Source organism: Elephantulus edwardii, unplaced genomic scaffold, assembly GCF_000299155.1.
Source record: "Elephantulus edwardii isolate Elephantulus edwardi_28Jun2011 unplaced genomic scaffold, EleEdw1.0 scaffold00088, whole genome shotgun sequence".
Taxonomy (NCBI): domain Eukaryota; kingdom Metazoa; phylum Chordata; class Mammalia; order Macroscelidea; family Macroscelididae; genus Elephantulus; species Elephantulus edwardii.
In genome coordinates, this window is record NW_006399838.1 from 7830895 (window position 1) to 7854546 (window position 23652).

The 23652-nt window shown below is 37.8% G+C and overlaps 1 protein-coding gene across 1 annotated transcript in view; it reads left to right on the forward strand.

The window, feature by feature from the left end:
- PHC3 (polyhomeotic homolog 3 (Drosophila)) overlaps positions 1-23652 on the forward strand; it is an 80047-nt gene that overhangs the window by 23621 nt on the left and 32774 nt on the right. The window contains exons 5-8 of the mRNA XM_006890363.1: positions 3363-3521; positions 7556-7645; positions 13520-13766; positions 18888-19753. Coding sequence (XP_006890425.1) covers positions 3363-3521; positions 7556-7645; positions 13520-13766; positions 18888-19753 — 1362 coding nt within the window. The remainder of the gene's footprint in view (positions 1-3362; positions 3522-7555; positions 7646-13519; positions 13767-18887; positions 19754-23652) is intronic.

Here is a 23652-nt window from a genome sequence, read left to right on the forward strand (position 1 = left end):
GCCAGATCGCAAAGGCAGCTCCCAAATGGACTTTGGCGATAGAAGCATTCTGGGCAGAGACCCTGTGGAAGGTGGTTTCATGAACACTAAGAAAGTGTTGTTAGGAACTCACTGGCTTTTCCTAGTGCACCTGGTTCTCTCTTTTGAATTCTGGACTTAGTCACAATTAACTTGATGGGCTTTTTTGTCTCCTTGTTTAGGATAAGCAAAGTAAGAAGCGAAATAAAGAAAAGCCTTATTAAATATGTTGTTGTTGTCATGTACCATTGAGTTGCCTGGGATTCATAGCGAGCCTGTGTACATTAGCTCTGAAATCTGCCCTGCCCTGAGCCAGTCTCATCATCTCCGACAGACCTAATAATCCCACTGCTCCAGTCACTAAGTCAGTCCTTCTAATCCAGGGTCTGCTTTTCCTGTGCTGTCCTTCCACCCTTCCAAGCATGATGTCCCTCTCCAGAAACTGATCCCTTCTGGACATGTGCCCAAAGTGTGTGAGATAGAGCCTTAGAAACCATGCCTCCAGGGAGCAGTATGGTTTCACTCTCTCTAGGAAAGACCTGTATGTTCTCCTGCCGTCGTGGTATGTTCAGCACTCTTCTCTAGCACCACAACTCAAAGGCATTGATTCGTCTATCATCCTTAGTTATTGTCTGGCTCTTGGGTGCATAGCAAGTAATTGCTAAGAGCATGGCCTGGATTAGGCGCACCTCAGTCTCTAGACTGACACTAAGGTCACAGCAGACTTTCCCAGTGCAGTTTGTCTTTTGATTTCCTGACTGCCTGTCACTGCTAAGAGTGTTGATTGTGGAACCAAGAAATTTGAAGTTATCAACAGTTTCATTCTCTTCTCTGTCCCATCATGAAGGTGCCAGTTGGTTCAGTGGTGAGAAGCTTTGTCTTCTTGATGCTGAGCTTTAATGCATATCGAAGACTACAGTCCTTGACCTTCTGCAGCATACACTTCATGTCCTCCTCAGTTTCAGCAAGGCAAATTGTGTCATCTGCATAATGTAGGTTGTTGATGAATCTTCCTCCAATCCTGATGCCACAATCCTCCTCATAAAGTCCAGCCTCTAGAACGATCCGTTCTGCATATAAATGGAAAAGATAAGGAGATAGGATGCATCCCTGATGCACTCCTTTCCTGGCCATGAACCATGTAGTATTTCCCTACTGTTCTGACTACTGCTTCCTGGGCAAAGAAGTAAATGTTGTAGTCAGGTCGGCAGGGAAGATGGATTTCTTGCAGAGCTGAGCACTGATTTCTTGGCTCCTGTGGACTCGGCATTTATTAGTAGATACTGCCTGAAGTGTTATCTTTCAGAAACCAAAAAGGATTGCCACAGCGGCTGCCATCGTGGGCTCCGACACAGCAGAGATTGTGAGGATGGCACAGGATCGGCCACTGTTGCCTTCTCTTCTTCTTGGGCGGGCTGTGATTTAGAAAGGCAGCAGCTCCACCATAGGGAACTGAAAGTAGAGATGAGACTTATTTTTTGATCTCATAACTTAGACAAAGTGCAGTGCAGGTGGCCAGGAAGTTACTATGTGGTTTTCTTTCTTCCTTTTCTAAAAAACTGTAACTTTTATAAAATACATAATGCACAAGTTTATACTAATTCCTTAAACAGACTTTCTAAACATTTTAGCAATCGGCTGATCATTTTTAATAAAGTTCTGTATTAGGATAACTAGTAGAACATGTATTGGGGACCTAGAAGGGGACGGGGTGGGAGCAGAAGGGTGAGGATGGATAAGGGCGAAACCACAGGATTGCACAATTTGGTGGGTGCAGGGAGGGGTGCAGGAAATGGGAAGGCTTTGACTGGGACCTGAAAAATTCGGTAATGATAGGCAAAATCCAATGATGATTAATTTTATAAAACCTAAAAATACATGGGCATGATTGTATGAAACACAGTGTGAATGAAGAAGAGTGTGAAATATGGTATATATGAACTTTGTAAGAAAACCAGTAAAAATAAATGTAAAAGAAAAAGATTGAGAAAAAAAGTAAAAAAACAACCCCAGAACTATATACTATGATTTTGTTTAAAGTATGTGGGTTTTTCCCCCCTCTCTTTTCTTCCCTCTCTCCTTGATTCCTGCCTTAAGAATCGTCGTCTGGAAAACATTATTACTATAGTATGACCTTCATTATTAAGGCATCAGATAATAACAGGAAAGTTCCCTCAACATGAAAATACACCAAAAGTTAGAAAATCTTGGTTCAGTTATACTCTGCTATGAGTAGTTTTTGAAAGACTTTGTCCGAAATGCCCACATGTAGTATAATATGGGAAAAAAAAGTAGTAGTTTAGGGTGAGGTCTTTTAATAATTTGTTAGGTATTTAAAACAGGCTTGAACTAATATTATCACCCCTTCTCTGCTCTTTTGCTCTGTGTAGGTGGATATTTTAGTCCTTGTTGTCTCAACCAGTAGCCTAGTAGACTGTGGGTTTTTTAAGATTTATTCTTTGCCCCACAAAGATGAGATCAGATCATATTACTTACATTAAAATAATGCCTTTTAAAGTGGATAATAATGCATGTTGTATACAGTTGAAAAGATAAAGGGCATGAAAGCCTCCCTTGCCTTGTCCTCCCCGCTCCCAGGTTCCTTTCCCAGATAGAGTTAGTGTCTTGTGTATTCTTCAGGAAATAAACTGGTTACAGAGAAAGACTGGTTTTATTCACTTAAAAGTAGTTTTAAACTTTAATGTAGTATTTATAATATATAATTTAATATAATTTATAGTTTTTTATAATTTTTTAATTTATAATTATATTTAGTTTTTTTAAAAAATATTCAGGATTTCCCCATCTGACAAGTAGCAATTGTATTTTTTCCCCCTGCTCTGATAGCTTTTGTTAAAGCTTTAATTATATGTTACATGTCTGTTTTTATGTATGTGAGTAGATTATCTGTGTGTGGTTTCCCCTGCACTTTCTGTTGCCTCGGAAATGCTTCAGAATGTGAATTTGTATATCAAAACAGTGTAAACTGTTGATTAAAATATTTGGAGTTATTTAGAATATTAAAATAATGGAAGCAATAGGTCCAATATTTAAAAGGTAGTAGACAAAAAAAAATAAATAAAAGGCAGTAGACATGACGTTTAAGAAAGATACAGGGAATTTAAATAAACTCATAGTGGCTCCATTGTAAACATTGTTTTTATTACTAACTCTTACCTGCACTGTGTGCAGATAACTGAGCGGAGACGTTCAGGGTCTCCCAGAGGTAAGGGTCTCTTTTGGGTTCTTTTGCCACATTTCAGACACACCGCTTGACTAACCTCACTCAGTAGACTTCAGAGACATACATGAAAGCCTACGACCTAATCTTTTTTCTTCCGTAGATCAACCTCTCCACTTCTCCTACACCTGCACAGTTAATAAGCCGTTCCCAGGCTTCCAGTTCCACCAGCGGCAGTATTACCCAGCAGACCATGTTACTGGGGAGCACCTCCCCTACCCTGACAGCCAGCCAAGCTCAGATGTACCTCCGAGCTCAGATGGTAAGCTGTGAGCTACTGAAGCTTCTCACTGTTTAAGGACTTGAGAGAGAGGAAAGAATATTTCTTGATTTGATAGAAGAGACATTTTAAATAATTAATGTTCTAATTTTTATCTTGTGCCCAGCTCTTACACATTTATATCATGAAATGATAACATTTTTAGTTGGTAGACCTTGTTTGGTGCATCAAATAATAATTTGTAACATTAAGAAACTTTGAGAGATTCCTTAATATTGGAGTGGTTTTCTTAAAATACAAAATTTCTATAATTTCAAAACTTTTTCTATATTTTACCATCTGAAATTAGGATGCATTTTATCACTGATATTATCTTAGATGTATAATTATTACTTCCATAATACACAAACTAATATATCTTTAATATCATAATAATTGATGAAATATAGTTAGAAATATGGAAAACCTAGGTTGTAATTATCAATTAGAATTTATATCTGTAGAGTTTCTGAAATCTGAATTGAATAATCTAATGATTCATCAGATGGTTCTTAACTTTGGTTGTTTCTATCCATTTCAAATCTACCAAATTTACTTGTGTTCTTTTATTAATATGAGTATTAGTTAATATGATGATATTTGATTATATTCTCTAATTTTGTAGCTTCTTTAAAGATTTGGCTGACATAGTAGAAAATAGAAAAAAGAATGGTTGACATTTACCTTGTTTGAGATGTTTAAAAAGTTACACAAAGATTTTGGCCTTGCATTATATTTTTTATATTCTTTTTTGACCAGTTTTATATACAGAATCTTCAGTGTTCTAGCTAAAATTGCAAAAAGAAGCTTCCATTCATATTTCTAACAAGAAACAGTGGCATGACTTTTTACTTAAAACTGTTGAGTAGACAGTCTCACATTTTAATTTTTCCCCCATGAGATCTTATTAAGATCAAACTACTTGAAATGGTTATTTGACCATTTAAAAAAAAAATTTCAAATAAGTGGTTTCATATGGTTCAAGCTAAACAGAGTATCTTTCCCATAAACTTGTAGGTTTAATGCTTTCTTGCTGTTTGCACCAAAAATTCTTTTTGTGACAATTATAACTTTATTAATAAATTTACTTAAATTTAGTAACAAAAGGACTTTGTTGTAAGATCCTTTAGTTAGTGTTTTCTCTTAAATAGCAGTGAGTTTTTTAGGAATTGAATAATTCCTGATACAATTTGAGTATTTACAGATTCTTTGAAACAATTGTCAGACAAGATGTTATCTTAAGTATTGTTTTGCTTTAAAAATTGATGGCATTTGGCTCAGTATTAAAAAAATACAAAGAGGTAGTGATGAGTAACATGTTTTTTTTCTTAATATAGAGTTTATCACAGGCTGTTTTGTTGAATTTTGACGTGTGGTATTTGCATTTTATGATGCATATTTCTTTATAAGTGGTTTGAAATCAACAACAAATTAGGCTTGTTTTATAGATATGATGTTGTTGTTGCTTCTACGTGCCGTCAAGTTGCCTGCGACGCATAGTGACCCTATGTACAACAACCTTAAACACTGCTCTATCCTGTGCCAATCTCACTGTCTCTGACACGCCTACCCCCTTTTATTCCAGTCATGAAATCAGTCCATCTCATCAAGGGTCTTCCTCTCCTGCACTGTCCCTCCCAAACATGATGTCCCTTTCCAAGGACTGGTACCTCCTTGCAACATTTCCAAAGTATGTCAGACGAAGCTTCAGAATTCTTACCTCCAAGGAGCAGCCTGGTCTTACCCTCACGGGGATAAACCTGCTTTTTCTCCTAGTAGTCCATGGTATATTCAATACTCTTCTCTAGCCCCACAGCTCAAAGGTGTCAATTCTCCCTCTGTTATCCCTAGTCAGTGTCCAGCTCTCTGATGCATAGCAAGTAATTTCAAAGACCATGTCCCGGATCAGGCACACCTTGATTGTGGAGCCAAGCAAACCAAAGCTGTGAACAACCTCAGTCTCTTCACCATTTATCATGATGCTACCAATTGGCTCAGTGGTGAGAATCTTTGTTTTCCTGATGTTGAGCTTCAATTGATATTGAAGGCTACAGTCCTTGATCTTGTGCAGCAAGTGCTTTAGGTCCTCCTCAGTTTCAGTCTGTCATCTGCCTAAAGTAGATTGTTGATGAGTCTTCCTCCAGTCCTGATGCAACATTTCTCCTCATAGAGTCCAGCCTCCCAGATAATCTGTTCTGCATACAGGTTGAAAAGGTATGGAGATAGGACACATCCCTGATGTACACCCTTCCCAATTTTGAACCACGCAGTGTTTTCTTGCTCTGTTCTGACATCTGCCCCTCCTGGCCCAAGTGTAGGTTTCACATAAGCATGATCAAGTGTTCTGGGATTCCCATTCTTCTCAAAGTCAACCACAGTTTGTTGTGATCCACACAGTCAAATGCCTGTGCATAGTCAATGAAACAGACATTCCTCTGGTCTCTCTGCTTTCAGCCAAGATCCATCTGACATTAGTTACAATATCCTTAGTGCCACAGCCTATTCTAAACCCAGCCTGCACTTCTGGCAGTTCTCTTTAGATGTGCTGTTCCAGTCATTTTTTGATAATTTTCAGCAGAATCTTGCTTGCATATGATATTAATAATATTGTTTGATAATTTCCACACTCTTTCGGGTCACCTTTCTCTGGAATGGGAACAAATATAGATCTCTTCCAGTCAGTTGGCTGGAGAAGCTCAATATCAGCTGAAAAGTATGCCAAGTGCTGATTGGGGAAGAGACCACCAACTACTCATATGCAAGTTCAAGCACAAGGTTGAAGCTAAGGAAAATTAAATCCCGGGGAACTGAAATTTGACCTTGAGTCTGTCGCATCTGAATTTCAAAACCATCTCAGGAACAGATTTGAGGCCTTGAACACTAATGAGTGAAGAAGATCAGATGAGCTGTGGGAAGTTATAAAGAGTATCATCCAGGAAGAATGCAGCGAGTCATTACAAAGACAGAGGAGAAAGCAAAGACCAAGATGTATGTCAGAAGTGACTGTGAATATTGCACTGGAGTGTCAGGAAGCCAAAGCAAAGGGAAGAAATCAAGATATTAAGGAGCTGAACAGAAGATTTCAAAGGGCAGCACGGGAATACAAAACAAAGTATTATAATGAAATGTGCAAAGAGCTGGAGGAGAAAATCAAAGGGGCTGAACTTGCTCGATTTTCTTAAGCTGAAGGAACTGATGAACAATTCAAGCCTCAAGTTGCAATACTTACGGATGCTTTGGGCAGAATATTAAATGATCCAGGAAGCATTAAAAGAAGATGGAAGGGGTGTACAGAGTCATTGTACCAAAATGAGTTGGCAGACACAGAAGAATTTCATGAAATGACATATGAGCAAGAGCCTGTGGTTACGAAGGAAGACGTTCATGCTGCTCTGAAAGAATTGGCAAAAACCAAGGTCCAGGCATTGACGGCATGCCAACTGATGTATTTCAGTAAACAGACTCTGTCCTGCGTGTGCCCACCAAGTTGTGCCAAGAAATCTGGAGGACAGGCACCTGGCCAGCTGACTGGAAAGGGTGTGATGTAACTCACTAAAATCTTAACATGCACTTTGTGCTGTAGAATCACCTTTGGGGCAAAGAAGAGTGAAGAGACTTGTTAGTGTTTTTCTTCACGTTTCTCACTGAAATTCAGTTTGTGTCTGAGAATAGTAAATGTAGTTGTCTATTTTAACTTTCCCTTAAGTGAACTCTGTCAGAGTAGTTGTGAACTGGGAAAACATTAGGTATAATAGCTTGTTTGGCCAAAATTTGGTTTGAAGATCTTACATTCCCTTTTGAGTGCTGATTTATTTCTCTACCCATTATAGTTATAATCTGTTTTAAAATGTTGATGATTTTTATTTTGATCCCTATATCGGAAGCGTCTTTGTCCCGTACGAAACCTTTTGCTTAGGAGATAATTCCGAACTGCATTGTCTCAGTGTCACCAATTCCAGTCTCTCTTGCCTACTGTACATTGTGTGTGGGACTCGTTCCTTTGTCTGAGGGTATTTTTTTGTTTTCCGTCTGTACAGCTGATTTTCACCCCCGCTACCACTGTGGCCGCTGTCCAGTCTGACATTCCTGTTGTCTCGTCGTCATCCTGTCAGTCTGCAGCTACTCAGGTGAGCTTGGCTGGCCTCGTGGTGCGGTGCTGACGCTTTGGATCTGCAGGTTAAGATAAGCGTAAACTGTGTGGCCTGTATTCCAGCTAGAAATTTCACGAAGCAGAGTGCAAACTCCAAGAGAGTGGTTTTTATTTTCTAGAACTTACCACCACCCTTAGGCATATATATATCTAGAGTATTTGATAATGATCTGTTATCAAATAGCGCTCAGAAAACGTTTGCTAACAGTACAGTATAAATTAGTTTAATATGAAAGTGGAATCATTATGTGAGATGTGTTCTTTTGTGTAGATTTCTTTGTAAGCTATTAGGTAATAACTATGTCAAGATGAATTTAAGTTTAAAAAGGGATTAAACAGGGCACATTTAAAATATTTTGACAGTTGAGTGGAATATTGCTTTTTTTGATTCTATTGAAAATTGAACCTTAACCCCTTTATAAGATCTTTCAAAAGAAACTAGAAATAAAATACAGATATAAATATGAAAGCTAAAATTATAAAGCTTCTAGACTTTAATAAGATAAAGATTTCTTAACTCTTACTTCTGTTTAGGATCTAGAAGATGATAGGCACTCAGTAATTTCCAGTAATGACTGGAAGTGATTTCCAGTCACTTCCCCCCCAACCCTTCCAGAGGGGGTTGTAAGAAGCCATTCTCACATGCTGCTGAAGAACAAAATGTTAGAGTCAAGCAGAGCTGGATTCTGATTTCCTCGCTGGTTGATTTTGGACAGAGTTGTGCTTTGAGAGTATGGACTCTGAGTTTAAAAAAGTCTCTGCTATTGACTTCCTGTACATCCTAAATCTCTTTCTTCAGTTAAAAATGTAACTGGAAAAAAAAAAAAGGAAAGGAAACAAATAAAATGAATAAAAAAAGTATATAACTGGCACGTGGACGGGCCTCTTTATAAATGTCTCACCATTTAAATGCTCACCTCGTAAGGTTGTTAAGTGAAGATCAGATGTGTTAATAAGTACGAAACAGCAGTGTCTGATACGTGTTGTTGTTGTTGTTAGGTGCTGTCACCTTGACTCCCCTGCTCATAGCAGCCCTGTGAACAGCAGATCTTCCCGACCCTGCCCTGTCCTGAGCCTTCCTCACCAAGTCCAATAGGCTTGAGCCCATTGCTGTCTCTGTCAGTCTGTCTGGTCAAGGGGCTTCCGGTCTTTCCCTGACCCTCCAACGTTCTGCACACTGTATTTTTTAGGGACTGGGCCCTCCTGACAGTGTGCCCCAAACAGACGAGACACAGGTACATCCTCAATCCTCTCCTGGAAGGAGCGTGTTGGCTGTGCTCTCTCTGTGACATGCTTGCCTGTTCTTTTGGCAGTGCGGGGATAGTCAGTCTGATGCATTATGTTACCCCAGGCCCACTGCAGTGGGTCACTTCTCCCTTAGAGCCACCTTCCCGGGCTTCTGCAGCTGTGACTGGTGAGTTCTGTTTGCAGTCTGGTACATTACGAACTATACCACCAGGGCTCTTTCATTAAATGGTAGGTGTTACTATTATTACCCTTATTAAGCCTTAATTCACTATAAATTGGCATTAAATAGCTCAGAGTTGTGGAAAGGAATTACGGAGTACTTTGTGCAGCGCCTGGCACGTAATTAAAAATAAGATACCACGTGTTACTAATTACTGTTTCTGTTACATGTTGATTGAAGATGGCTCACAGATTCAGATCTTAGTTTTTAAGCAGTTCATGGTGAAGAAGGGAACGAGTTGTGCTGCCAACCTAAAGGGGTGTGTCTGTGGCGGGTTTAAGCCACCAGCAGCTCAGTCAGAGAAAGAAGGGGATTCTCCTCCAGTGTAATCACACTCTCCTGAAAACTGGCTGGGGGATCAGTTAGGCTTTGGTTCTGACCCAATGGCAGTTTTTCACTGTGAGCATAAATATTTATAAAAAGTATCTTTTCAGAGTCGAGTATGTGACTACATCATAAACTGACTTAATTCAAGGACAAACTTTTGAGCAACTAGGCAAACAGTTTAAAAAGCTTTTATGAATTTCTCTCTGAAGGTTGTTCTTGGTCCTTCTTTTGAAATGTCAGTGGATGGGGGTGTGCTGTGACAGAGGATGGTACACTGTGTTACCCTCTGATGGAAACTTTCCTCAAGTTCAGGACTATTACTTTTAAGATATTTTTGTGCCCTTTTGTGATTTTTAGAAATCCCTTTGCCTTTTAAGAAATTGTTTATAATTAGAAATGTCAAACTTTCACTTTAGTTTTAATAGTAGTATTGTTGCTGACATCATAGCAGCCAAATTTTGCTCACTATTTAAAAACTTCTATAACATATTTGTGGAAAATGAGAAATTTGGCATGTCCTGTGTCTCACATACTTTGGCATGCTGTCAGGAGGGACGAGTCCGTGGAAAATGCCATCTTGGTGGGAAGCGTAGAGGGTCAGAGACAGGGGTTCCCAACAGGATGGCTTCACAGAGCCTGTAACCATAGGCTCTGGCATGCTGGGTATTTTGAGGACGGAGGATAGAATGAGCTTCAGCTCATGTTGTTCACAGGATCGCTGGGAGCTGGAGTTGACTCGAGGCCACCTAGTAACAGCAACATCCTAATTTACTGCGTTAGTGTCTGTGTCTTCAACTACGCTGCACAAGAAGTCTGACTTTCAGAAAGCTGTCCTGGAACAGAAGAGGAGTGTGTCTGTAGGGGAGGAAGAGCTGTTCACAAGGCTGTCTACCATAACTGTTAAAAGCAAGGACGAAGCGTTGTTTGGAGATAGAGGTTCGAAAGGAAACGTCCCTGCCATCCAAGGCATAGCAACCCTTCAGTTCCTCATCTTTGAAGAGACAATGCTTGTTCAAACATTAACTGTTAGTTTGAAGTTAAATGACTGATGTGAGAGTGTTTGAATGGGGGAAACGCAATAAAAATACGAGGTGTGAAATTCGAAAAATGCCTCCTAACATAGCCTGAGGGAGCTCTGGTGACTTGGTGGGGAGGAGTAACACTGCCAACCCGAAAGCATGCAGTCAGACCCACCAGCTGCTTTGCAGGAGAAAGGTGAGCAGTCTCTCTCCTGTGATTTCCTGCCTCTGAAAACCCGCTGGAGGGTCAGCTGAGTCAGTTCGCACTCAACAGTATTACAACAGCAAACATAAACGTTTTCAGAAGTCAGCAAGTTTTAATAGGTTGGAGAAATTTCAAAAGTACCAGTAGGTGAAAGGTGGGAGTAGAGTGCCTTAATATTCTTTATTTTAGAAAGGATAGACTATCCTCAAACAGTAAAATTCTGTCAAAGAATTAGGAATATTTGGGCCTAGTAATGACTAATTTTGTAGCATAATACTTTAGCAGTATTAAGTTGACATGTTTAAAATTTGTTGTTCAGACATTGTAATTGATGATATTAATAAATTATTATGACTTCCTTAAACCCGAGTAGAAAACCAGTATGATTTATGTAAACTTTCACTCAAAAATAAAATTTAAGAAATAATAAAAAATGCTATATTGTGATAAAAAGTTATAAATACGTAAGCCAATAACCATAGGTACATGACTTCAAATTTATCTATAGGTAACAACATTTTATTATACAGGATAACAGTTTATATATAACATATGTATATGCCGATACATATGTTTTCTTCTAGAATTCTAGAAAATAAAAGAGAAATTGTGTTAAATCCTCATTTATTGAGGATGAATCAGATTTCCATAGGAAGAAAAGTACTCAGGTGTTTGTGTTTTTCAGATACCTCCCCCCCCCCCAACTCCGATGGCTTAGTGGTAAGGAGTTGAGCTGCCAACCCAAAGGTAGGAAGTTCAGATCTATCAGCTGCTCCGCAGGAGAGGGGTCAGTCTGCGCTTGTTTGATTTACTGCCTGTGGAAAGCCTCTGGAGGGTCAGCTTGGAGTAACGTCTGACTCAGTGGTTCCGAACAGCAACCTTCAGTTCCTGGCTGTCACTATCATATTGCCTACTCTATAGATTATTCCTGACAGATGTTCTATTCTGTCTTGTCTTGGTTTCCTGGGAGATTTTAATGTGTTTCTGCCAGATATTTGTTGGACTTTGAGTAAATTAGGGTAAATATGGGTAAATTAGGTCAAATGTTAAACAGGGTATTTTAATTTTAGCTTAAAAAATGATAAATAGAATCAGATGCCTACCAAAAAAAAAGGCCATATTTTCATCTCAGTATAATTCAGACTCAGACATAGGAGAATCCTGCAGACTTTGAAGCTGTAATTATATCTTCAGTGTTTGAGTGTGGGAAGTAAAAACAATTAATGTCAGAAATGAGAGCTTGCCAGCTGGGGCTTTGTTATTAACAGACGTCTGTGTAAGTAATGCTGAATAGGGTAGATGCATGTCAGTGCTGTCGGCCAGTGTAGAAGGGAGGGAAAAATTACCTTTTAACTAAAAACTGGACAGGTTTCCTAGTGGGTGCGAAGCATTTTGACTAAGAATGAATTTGACTGTAGGAAGCGGCTTTGAGGACCACAGACAGGCTAGCTAAGAGCTTGAGCACAAGTGATGGAATGGCCAGGTGTCTGAAGACAGCAGTGTGACTGGAGGCCAATGAGAACTGTGGACCGGAATCAGAGGAAAACGGGACATGGAGGGGTTTGGACGAAGATTATAGAGGGCTTGGAGTGGCAGTCTCACAATTCTGGATTTTACTGTATTTTCTTTTTATTCATGAAAACATCAAGCAGTTATTAATTTCTATTTGCCTTGCTATGAAATACCCAAGAAATATCTATGATATCACATAAAAAATTCTTTCAGTAACTTAGAATGGTTTTAATATCCTGTCTGACCCAAAATGCACCTTTATTTAGTAGTTAGTAGTAGTTTTTGACTAAGTACTGGGTCTGGTGCTTGCAGAGGAAGGGGTGATGTTTGAGCGTCACTAATAGAGTTGTGGAGACATAAGACATAAGAAACCAAAGAATATTTACAAAGTAATGTTTTCTCTTTTGTGCTGGTACCTTTGTATCCCTTCCCTCCCAAGGCCACTGCTAGCAAAAATGTATTTGATGCATTTATTAAAAAAAACCCCATATAATTTCTGTGGAGTAGATTCTACCTAACAGTGATACGTTAGGACAAAGCATAACTTCCCTATGGATTTGCACGCCTGTCAATCTTTATGGAAGGAGATAGCTACAACTTTAACAACTGAGTGCTGTAACCACAGCACCATCACTAGAGAGACAAAAAGTCAAGCAACTGTTGCCGATGCTGCTTCTCCTTATTGCTGAGAAACTTTATAAGTTCCAAACAAGAGTAATTGGAGTGATCCTTGCCACTATATAGACTACCAGTGTGTTTATTTTATGCCTGGTGTAGACAGAAGGAGCTGTTGTAGAAACCCATTTCAGGTCCATGCACAATCATGGCGGTTCATGAGATCGAGTCCTCAAAAGGCAGTGAATGTTTGATATGAACATTAACAAAATTAAACTCAAAAAGTTGTTAAAAATACTTTCCATAATGCTAGTTAAAATAGGGTGTTTTGTTGAATTGATTTTCTTTACTTAAAAGATTAGTGTACCATCGTAATCTCTAGTTAGAGTTGGTAACAAAATGTAAGATGCTGAAGAGTAGTCTCCTTGTATTTATAGTTTCTTTAGACCTCTTTTGTTTTCCTTTAGTTCTTCATAATTTATGTCTCTTAATGTCTTTGTAAAAATTTTCACCTAATGTGTAAAATGTGGCTACTCAGACTAGCCATTCCCTGTTCCTTCAGGGTTAATCAGTTGTTTTAAGTGCTTGCCTTTTTTATGTATGAAAAAGCAGAATAATAATGTTTGTTTAATGACAATGGTAATGATGACCATGTTGTTTAAAAGCACCTGTTTTCAACCCAATTTTCTGTTATGTGGTTCATAGGTTCAGAATTTAACATTACGCAGCCAGAAGTTGGGTGTATTATCTAGCTCACAGAATGGTCCACCAAAAAGCATTGGTCAAACTCAGTCATTGACAATTTGTCATAACAAAACAACTGTGACCAGTTCTAAAATCAGCCAACGAGATCCTTCTCCAGAAAGTAATAAGAAAGGAGAAAGCGCAAGTCTGGAGTCACGAAGCACAGCTGTCACCCGAACATCGAGTATTCACCAGTTAATAGCACCAGGTGGGAGAAAAGTTTTATTGAAGATGGTTGCATTGTTAGCATGGAGAGAAAAACAAAGGATGTCTGTTACTTGAACAATACTTTTAAAACAGTTCAAAATGTGAATTAGATAAATTAAAAAGAAGGAATATTCCAATATTGTCATTTGAAAAAAAATAATTTAAAAAACAACCACCCCAAACAAACCAAAAGCTAAAGCAGATTATAACAATAAAGTAGACGTTTTTGGAAATTGACATTTGATTAACATCTTCACTAATGTGCTGGTCTCACATTTGTAAATGCTACTGCACCTGATCATTGTATCAGTGAATCATTTTACCTGGTATAAAAGATTTTTGCCTGTAGTTTTAGTGGAATGAAATGAAAAGCTTGTTAAAAAGCTAGTATGTTATTTCTCATCAGTGGGAGGAACTTGTCGCTTGAAAAATAAAGATTATGCATAATTAGTATTCTTAACAGGATTGCAGCTCCCTCCCCACCTTCCCTTATCTCCGTATGTACTTCTAAAAGTAAGATGTCAGGGAATGAATCTGAAACTTTTCATTCTTGGTAAGCTTTGAATCCCACCTGTGCTCACTTTCAGAGTCTACAGCGAACCTTGACTCCTGGTTCTCAAACTGGAAATACTGGAGTCATCCATGAGCTGCTTTGTGGTCTTGTCTGTTCATAGTTGAACAATTGAGTTGAGGGTTAAGAGTTTTCCTTACTAAAATCAAGAATGATCTCTTTTCTTCTTTAATATCAGCACCGTCTTTCCTCCTCCTTTTTGTATCATTTATTACATCTTTTACTTGCTCTTGACAGTAGCACTTTTCCATGTAGCACCTTTTGTCTTTCTCGAGCTGGATCCTTTCCTTTTCATTCAAGCGCACAAAGGCCTCCTCTGTTCTTCACTATCTGTATATATTTTTATACCAGTAGACCGTTTTGTTACCAAGCATTTGTGTGTCTCTGTGATGTAGTGGACAAGTTTATATGTGTTTGTCACCTCATGTATATTAAAATAAATCCTCCTTGAGCCAACAGCATCATTAAGGAAGCATCTTCTTTCTGTCTTTTTATAAATGCTGCTCTACCTTTAAAAGATTTCTTTTACATTGCTGATGTCGGCTTATCTCCACCTGACTCTGTTTTCTCTTTCCATGTTTCCTCTGTGTGCTGATATTACCAACAGTCTTCGTATTACCCAGTGTAGAAATCATAGGATTGTCTGATTCCCTTTGTTAGAATCTCTTATTCTGAATTTCTCCAACATTTTTGTGCTCCCTTGTGGTATTTTTTCTTCTTTTGTATTCCTTTTATACTTATTCAGTCTAACTCCTAAGGAATAAGCTCCTTGCAGGTGTAGTAGTACTGTAAAAAGGGCCCTACTTTAGCTCTTCTCCCGAGTTAGCTTCTTGTCGTTGCATCCTGATAACACTTACTCATACCTTATATCGACTTACGTACAATAGGTGTGAATAAATAGTTCTTGTATTAATAGTTAAAGGTTATTTTTTTCCAATTGGATTTTAGAAATTACAGCACAGTTTTTCTCATTAGTTGTCAAATCTGAATTCTAGATGAGTATAGGTTCTGTTACGATGCATACGTTAGTAAATATACTCACGTATATTTAGGCTCGGATTCTTTGTGTTAACATCTGTGTGTCAGGTTCCTCTTTCTATAACTGAAGGACTGGGCCTTTTGTCCTTTACTGTTGAGAGTCTTCTCAGTCTCTGACTCTGTCTCGCTGGACTCAGTGTGGAGCATCACGAGTTCTTGGATTGACATCTCAGGAGACAGTTTTCAGTGATGTCTGTAGTTTGGGTAGATTATCGTGAGGGGTAGGTTCATTTCTTCCCAGACAGTGCTAACTTAGAGGAGGCTACAAACTCTGTCGGGGTAATCTCAAACCTAGAGGGCTGCTTTCAGATTTACAGTCTCCCTGAACTTTTAATACCTGGTTCTCCTTTTTGTTTAAGAGGGTGATATTAGCCTTAGAGTTTACCTAGCTCTGATGACCAGTATTCTTTGTAGATGTGGGGGAAACCGGTTAGCCAAGAGTTTTGGGCATTGGGAACAATGCAGTTCCATAGTCCATTTTGGGGGGGTTCTAGAAATAAAACCAAAGAGAACATCCTAAACTCCATAAACTTTTGCAGCTACTAAACTTAAACATTTAAGACTTGGAAAATAGTTGTTCAGAGCAGTTTGTATCTTACTTCAGATAAGGCGAGAACTGTCTTTTTCACCCTTTTAATTGTTCCTTCCTCACTGGAAGGCAATCAGATGTTAGATTTTTTTTTTTGTAAGAGATTATAGAATTAGTAATTTGCCATTTTTTCCACTTAAGAAAATACCTGTTCCTATAGATCATCTTAAAATATAAAAAGAATTCTACTTGTTTTCTAAGGCAGTATAGCCTAATAGTTACAGCTCACTCGCCCTTGAATATTTCTGGGATTAGGAATTATCCCAGGTTCCCAATGAAAATTGGTGATACACAATTTACTGGAGAGAAACTGCTTACATGGTGATAAAAGCATCACATGGTGCCTTAAGGGAAGGACACAGAGATGCTTGAACTCAAGACAATCTCAAAGGAAAAACTACTCCAACGATAAGTGGATATAAGTGCTTCATACTTGTCTTTTTTTGGGGAGTCAACTATGTAATGATTTTCTTTCCCTTATATCTTCTAGAGGCCTTGAAAGCATTAAGCTGCCTGCCTAAGTCATTTCACCTGGAAGGTGGAGTTCCCATTTGATAGTTATTAATTCTGCTTTTAAAACAACAAATAAAACTTTAGCCAAAAATTTGGCAATGATTATGACTTATATCGGTACTGAAGTTATTTTTTTTTAAAAAAAAATTATAACAGCAGTTTTTAGCTCATTTATGTCATTAGTCTAATTGGAAAAACATATATACTATTTTTGTAGACATTAATTCACTATAGGGTGAAAAAGACTTAGAATCACTGGTTCTTTACAACTCAGTTCTTCCTTTTGATAACCAGTTGGTTTCAGGAAAACCACTTGACTGACTGTCTGTCTATCTATCTATCTATCTATCTATCAGGTTTTTTTCACCTCTGATATATTGGAAGTAGGAATGGTATCCACTTCCTAAACAGCTTGCCTTTCGAAACTCTATGAACGTTGATGAATGTTGATGGTTGTAGAGGGGCTTCAGGCCTTTTGTTCATAGGGTGGCTATGAGTCAAGCTCGACTCGAAGGCAATCAACTACAATATATTGGACTAGTGTAGTATCTGGTGCACATCATAGGTTGTGAGAAAAAGAATACTTTTTTTCCCCCAAATAATATATATTGTTTAAAACAAGTTACACCTATGTGAAGATGATGCTTATTATTCTTCAAACAGAAGATCTTGAAGTATTTATGAAAATGAGAAAAAATAATAGACATGCACCTTCAGTGCTCTGGCTTTTCTTCTGCAGAAGGGTTTTTCATACACCTCACAGGTCTCTGTTATTTCTACGGGTGAGCTGATTTCTGATACAAGAAAAAAATTTCACTTAGGAGAAAGGAGAAACTTACTCTACTAATTATGTAAAGTTATTGCTTACTTGCTAGAGAATAAAAAGAATTGTTATTCTAGGGACTGTTAATTCTTTTGTACTTCAAGAATAATGGTACATTTCAGTTGTAAGTTTAAAAAGTTGAGTTAAAATAGGCCTTTCCTACGATGCTTGTACAGTTAACAGTTCCCTTTTCTGTAAAAGGGGAATGATTGACCTACTCAGTAGGCATTTTGTAAGGACAGAATGGAGGGATACCAAAGGACCTTGAACTCCCTGATGGAAGATGCTTTGTAGAATTGCAAGATTTCCCTAACTATCTATCAACACATTTAAGAAGTGTTGGCATAAAGTTTTCAGTTTTACTTTGGTTCTAATCTTGTTAACATATGAAAAGTTATTAGATTTTTAAATCTAATTTCTGGTGTTTTTTATTTACAATTAATTGTGTATTTGTCAGACCTTTGAAATGCCTTTTTCTCGAGATGTTAATCAGATGTTAATTTCTTGAAAGGATACCAGAAATTTTAAATAAGACCATGCAAATGCAAAATCGTTAAAAAAGGTGTGTTGGAAATGTTTGCTAGGCTGTTGTAAAAAAATGTGATTGAATATAAAAATAGATGCAGAGTGTTAGAATGTCTGTCTTAACATTCAAGGGGGGGAAAGTTTTTCTTTAAATCTGTTTTAAATGTGTGAAATGTTTGCATGATATTCAGATGTGTATTTTAATATTAGACTGTGATTTCAGTTTATCTTCTCGTGACCCCAGCTCCTCCTTATTTAGATAAGGATTTCCCCAGCATTTCCCTCTAGAGTTAACATCTGCACCGCTGTGCAGAAGAGGCGTGATGAAGGGGATAGCCGGAGCTTTCTAATCTTCTGTGTGTTTTCCCTGCTGTGAGCAGCGTTTTATGAAGAGAATAAAGACATCGCTTAGATATCTGAAGCTGAGGATTTACTTGGAAAGCTTATAAGTTATTACCTTGCTTACTGGTTGCAAATACATATGTATTTGAAAATGTAATATAAAGTTAAGTTTATGAGCTTTAGTATTGCAGTTTGAGGATTTTGAAGTTACACACACACACACACATCATTAGAGCTTTGCTGAACTCTGGGAGCTCTAGTGGCCTAGTGGTAAGAAACAGTGCTGCAGTCCTGAGCTATGAGTTGGATTCAACTCAATGGCACACAACAACAACAGCAACAACCTTTATTCAGTAATATTCTTCCTTTTTCCACCTCAAGAAACAATTCAAATGAATAAACATTAATACAGGTTAATGCAGATTTTCTAGAGACTTATAAAGTTTAATAAGAATAAATTGTGTCATTGATTCAGATTTGTCAATAAGATGCTTCATTTTACTTTTGGACCTCATCACAATACTGCATAATTTACAAAATCTTTTTAGTTTTCCAGGGAGTTGTTTGCCACTAAATTTTCAAATCACTCTTGTCTGAAAGACTTGTAATAGAGTTCTGATGATGATAAACTTTTGATGTGAAAACTTTCCCCCTTTAGTTTTATTTTAAAATGTGTGATTTTTAAAAAATAAATACTAATTTTCATTTTTTTCCCTCACAGCTTCATATTCTCCAATTCAACCTCATTCTCTAATAAAACATCAACAAATTCCTCTTCATTCACCACCTCCCAAGGTTTCCCACCATCAATTGATATTACAGCAGCAGCAACAGCAACTTCAACCAATCACCCTTCAGAATCCAGCTCAAGACCCACCCCCCTCCCAGCACTGTCTGCCTCTCCAGAACCACAGCCTCCCTCCAGCGCCCAGTAATGCCCAGTCCCAGCATTGCTCGCCTATCCACAGCCACCCTCCTGCTTTACCCGTGTCCCCCAGCCCGTCACAGTCCGCACAGCAGTCCGTCGTCGTGTCACCTCCACCACCTCACTCCCCGAGTCAGTCTCCGACTATAATAATCCACCCACAAGCACTTATTCAGCCACATCCTCTTGTGTCCTCAGCTCTCCAGCCGGGGCCAAGCTTGCAGCAGTCCGCGGCCAATCCAGTGCAAGCGACAGCGCAGCTCAGTCTTCCCTCCCATCTTCCCCTTCCAACGTCCCCTGTTGTGCACATTGGCCCAGTTCAGCAGTCGGCCCTGGTGTCCCCAGGCCAGCAGATTGTGTCTCCGACATCACACCAGCAATACTCAGCCCTGCAGTCCTCTCCAATCCCAATTGCAACCCCTCCACAGATGTCAACATCTCCTCCAGTTCCACCACTACCCTTGCAGTCTATGCAATCTTTACAAGTGCAGCCTGAAATTCTGTCCCAGGGCCAGGTTTTGGTGCAGAATGCCTTGGTGTCAGAAGAGGAGCTTCCAGCTGCAGAAGCTTTGGTCCAGTTGCCATTTCAGACTCTCCCTCCTCCACAGACTGTTGCGGTAAACCTGCAAGTCCAGCCACCAGCACCTGTTGACCCACCAGTGGTAAGCCCTTGGAAGCTCTTTGACTTTCTTGTGAACCAAAAGGAAAACTTCCTGTTGTCTACGCTGTGTTACATCGCTAGATCTAAATGCCTGTGGCTTTAAAAAGCTTGGAATCGCCACATGTCAGTGTCTGACAAACATGCTATACGGGAGGAAAAGAAAGCCATTGTTTGTGGTAGTATGGTTGCATGCTTAATAATTTGTGGTTTGATGGTTATTAAAGTCCCTCGTTAATTTTATTACTATTTAAACAAATCCATCTGCTATCTTTACAGAGTTGATTTTTTTTCCCCAAGGGAATGCATTTGAACCAGTGTCATCTACACAAAGTTTTTTCTCTTAAGGTGATTATCCTTCATAGATCCCTTCTGTTGGCTTGTATGTTAAACTTACAGTTTCTCTAGCTAACTTTTTAGTTGTATGTATTCTGAAAATCTAGGCCTTTGGGGCATCTGTTTCAAAGTGGAAATGTGATCATATGATTTTAGATACTACTATATTTAGAAAGTAAAATTTTATAGCAAGTATTATAGGAAAGAGTGCAGCTTAGCAAAGAAACATTAACTAGACCATTTTATAGAATTACTAAACTTTCTTTTAGAAGAGAAAATCCATACTTAAAATATTTTTCCTTTAAAAACCTAAAAATTCCAAGGCTGCCTTTAATACTGAGGCTGAAAAATGTATTGGGAGGAGTAAACATTTTGAATAATTGAGACTGTAGGGAAATATATCAGAATAAGCCACTAGAACCGTTTTGCCTAGAAAGAAAATTATGTTGAGAAGTTTTTACTTTAAACATTCCCAGGAAGACTTCATGTCTAAAATAATTACAGTAAAAATGGAAATAAAGTATGTGAATGTTTACCTAGAAAAAGGAAATTAATAAATTCTAACTGAAGAATCTTCTCAAAGGGAGGTATTCCATTAAATATCCTTAAAGAGATTAATCATTAAAGACGTAACAACCGTTACACAGAGAAATATTTCAAAGTCTGTTTCTTAATGGGAAACATTCTAATTCTCATTTAGTTCCACTTCCCATTTCATTTTTTTAAAAAGATTATTTGACTGAATCAAGAGTGAAGCTCTAGAAATGTTTGTCATTTTGTTAACATGTCACTGTATTTTCTTTTAATGGGCTTTTGAACAATTGACAAAGAATATTATAATGTAAAAAAATGGCATATCTTAACCTTCAGTGAAATAAAATAGAATTTAATTTTCTCACTTTGTAGTTCAAGTTAAAAGTAAAATTTACTTTTACTCCTATATTTTTCTGCTTTCCTTTAATAGGGTAACTTTGGAGGGAGATATGTGGAATAGAACTATAAATATAATAGTACTTTAAAAACCAATTAATTGAAAGTTAGCAATATTTAAGGTACACTTTTATTGCCTCTCTCTACCTTTTAAATAATAATAAAAAAAGTGTTATTTTGGAAGGTTTTTTTTTTACAACATGAAAATAATAGTAATGTTCTTTGCTGTTAGTATAATGTTTATGCTTGCGATAGATGTTCTCATGCTGTCTTTTAAATTTCTTTAAGTTCTCTAGCTCTCTTTATTAAATTGCTATATTCTTATTTTATGAAGTTAAGAGGTATGCTGTTTCAAAACGTAACGTTGCCTTTTCTTTGACATTTGGGTATGGTAAATGAGATGTGATGAAGCAGATAATTTGGAACTAATAAACAAATGTTCTTCAGTGCATTTTCAAAGAGACAGATGGGAAAACAGTATATTTTGTTGAGGCACGTTTGGCAGTCTTTGCTATCTTTAGAATAGTTGTAGTTATGAGCAGAACAGAAATGGATCTCATGAGCAAAACCTTCATGTTTTTTTCCTCTTTATTTTGTACTTTAGAGCCTTTTTTATGCTGATGGTGCCAGATGTCTGCAGCAGATTTTCCTGTTTCTTTTATTCATGAACTCATTTTGCCTTTACTTGGGAAATTGGAAGAAAGTATATGTAGTTAGGCTTAATTACCAAGAGAATGATGAGTATTTTACCCATTTTTAAGTGACTATTTTAAGATGCACCATTTGTGTTACGGCTCCTTCCATTCTTCAATATGCTTTTCATGATTTTTTTTAAAAAGTCAGATCTCTGTGGATGATCAAACTCTGAATGAATCCTTAAAAAGATCCTGTAGCAGATGTTTGAGTAACATGTGGCAGCATTAAGATTAAAGAGTTCTAGCATTTTAATAATAGTTTTTTTTCTGCCCATAATCAAAACTTTATTGAAAAAACTTCACCAAAAGAAGTGCCACATACTTTACCAAAAACTGAAATGTTATTAATATTATCATGATGGATTAACCAGAATTACTGATTGGTAAGGCTTTCTGTGACTGAAGAGAAACTCAGGAAGTCATAGAGAGCATTAGTGTTGTTTTTTTCTGAATGAACAACCTTCTGTGAGTCTGGCTTTTCCCCATGTGGGCTGACAAAACACTGTTGAACAACCTACACAAAGAACCACTGTCTGAGCATGGCTGAAAACTGGTCATCTTGTAGCAACCTGGACATTTTACATCCATAAAATAAGAATTTGGGCTCTGAACTAGCTGTTTCTTTTTATGCTTTTTCTTCTCATCCTCCATGGGGGGAAAAAAGGGGGGGCATGTTGATGCTTTTCTCAAGTCCACCTCTGCGAGCACAAAGACCATTTTAATAATAATTTTTGAAAGAAAAAGAATATCTAATAAAGGAGTGCTGCATGGATATGATAGACTTAGTTGGTAAGCCCGTACTTATCTCTTAACATCTAAGCCAGAATTCCCCTCCCTCTGGAAAAAATAAAAGTAATTATACGTAATGCATCACCACAGTATAGGGAACTGTGGAGGCCTGGTGAGTAAGAAGTTGTGCTGCCGACCCCAAGGCAGGTAGTTCAAACCCACCAGCTGTTCTGTCGAAGAGAGATGAACAGTCATCTCCTGTGCACTTTACAGACCTTGGGAAACCGCTGGAAGGTCAGCCACGAGGTGTTTCTGACACGATGGCCCCTAACAGCACCACAACAGAGCAGCCCTTCCGGCTTACTTGGTGTGCAGTGTGTCAGGCCTGGATTGTGAGGTCAGGGGTTCAAAGTGGGAAATGACTTGATGGCAGCCCAGTGAATGACCATGAAAGATGTTTGTCATTAGGTTTTTAACCACCCCCCCCCCCCCGACACTTCTTCTAGGGCCCACTTTCCTGTTGGAGTGAATATTATTATGAATAGGCACTTGCAGCTGTAAGTTTTACTATATCCTAAATATTGGCTTCATTTCTAGGGATCCAGACAGACGTGAGACAAAGGGACCTCTTCTGGTCAATCAGGTTCCTAGGTTTAGGAGATTATAAACACATAACACTGAAAAAAAGACTGCTTATGTAATACCTGTTTCAGATCACAGTTTTGCATATTTTTCATGAAAAGAAAAAAACCCCCATTGTTTTATTCTTACTAGAGAATTGAAAATATTATTTGATTTTTTTAAACTGATTTATAAACAATACTTTTGTAGATGACATTTTTTAGTCACTGTTATAGCATTTTCTATATGCTATTTTCTGAAAGCTTGATCACTTAGATATAATTTTATGTATTTCAAATAATCAAACCTTTCAATAACCTTACCAGAAATGCAACCAGTATTAGGAAAACGAAATATTTTTATGACTTATTTAAAGGTTTCTTGTTAACATTTATAGGAAACAATCAATTTAGTCAAGTAGTCTTAAAAATATTAATTTAAGTAGTAAGATTGGTATATAAAAGAAGGAATGTGAACTGATTTGTGACTTAATTTTCAGTCACCTAAAATCTCTCCTAAGTAGTAGGATGTATTTTTAATTTTGAAAACTCAAAGTCTTTTTGCAAACTCGAATAACAAAGATGATAATACA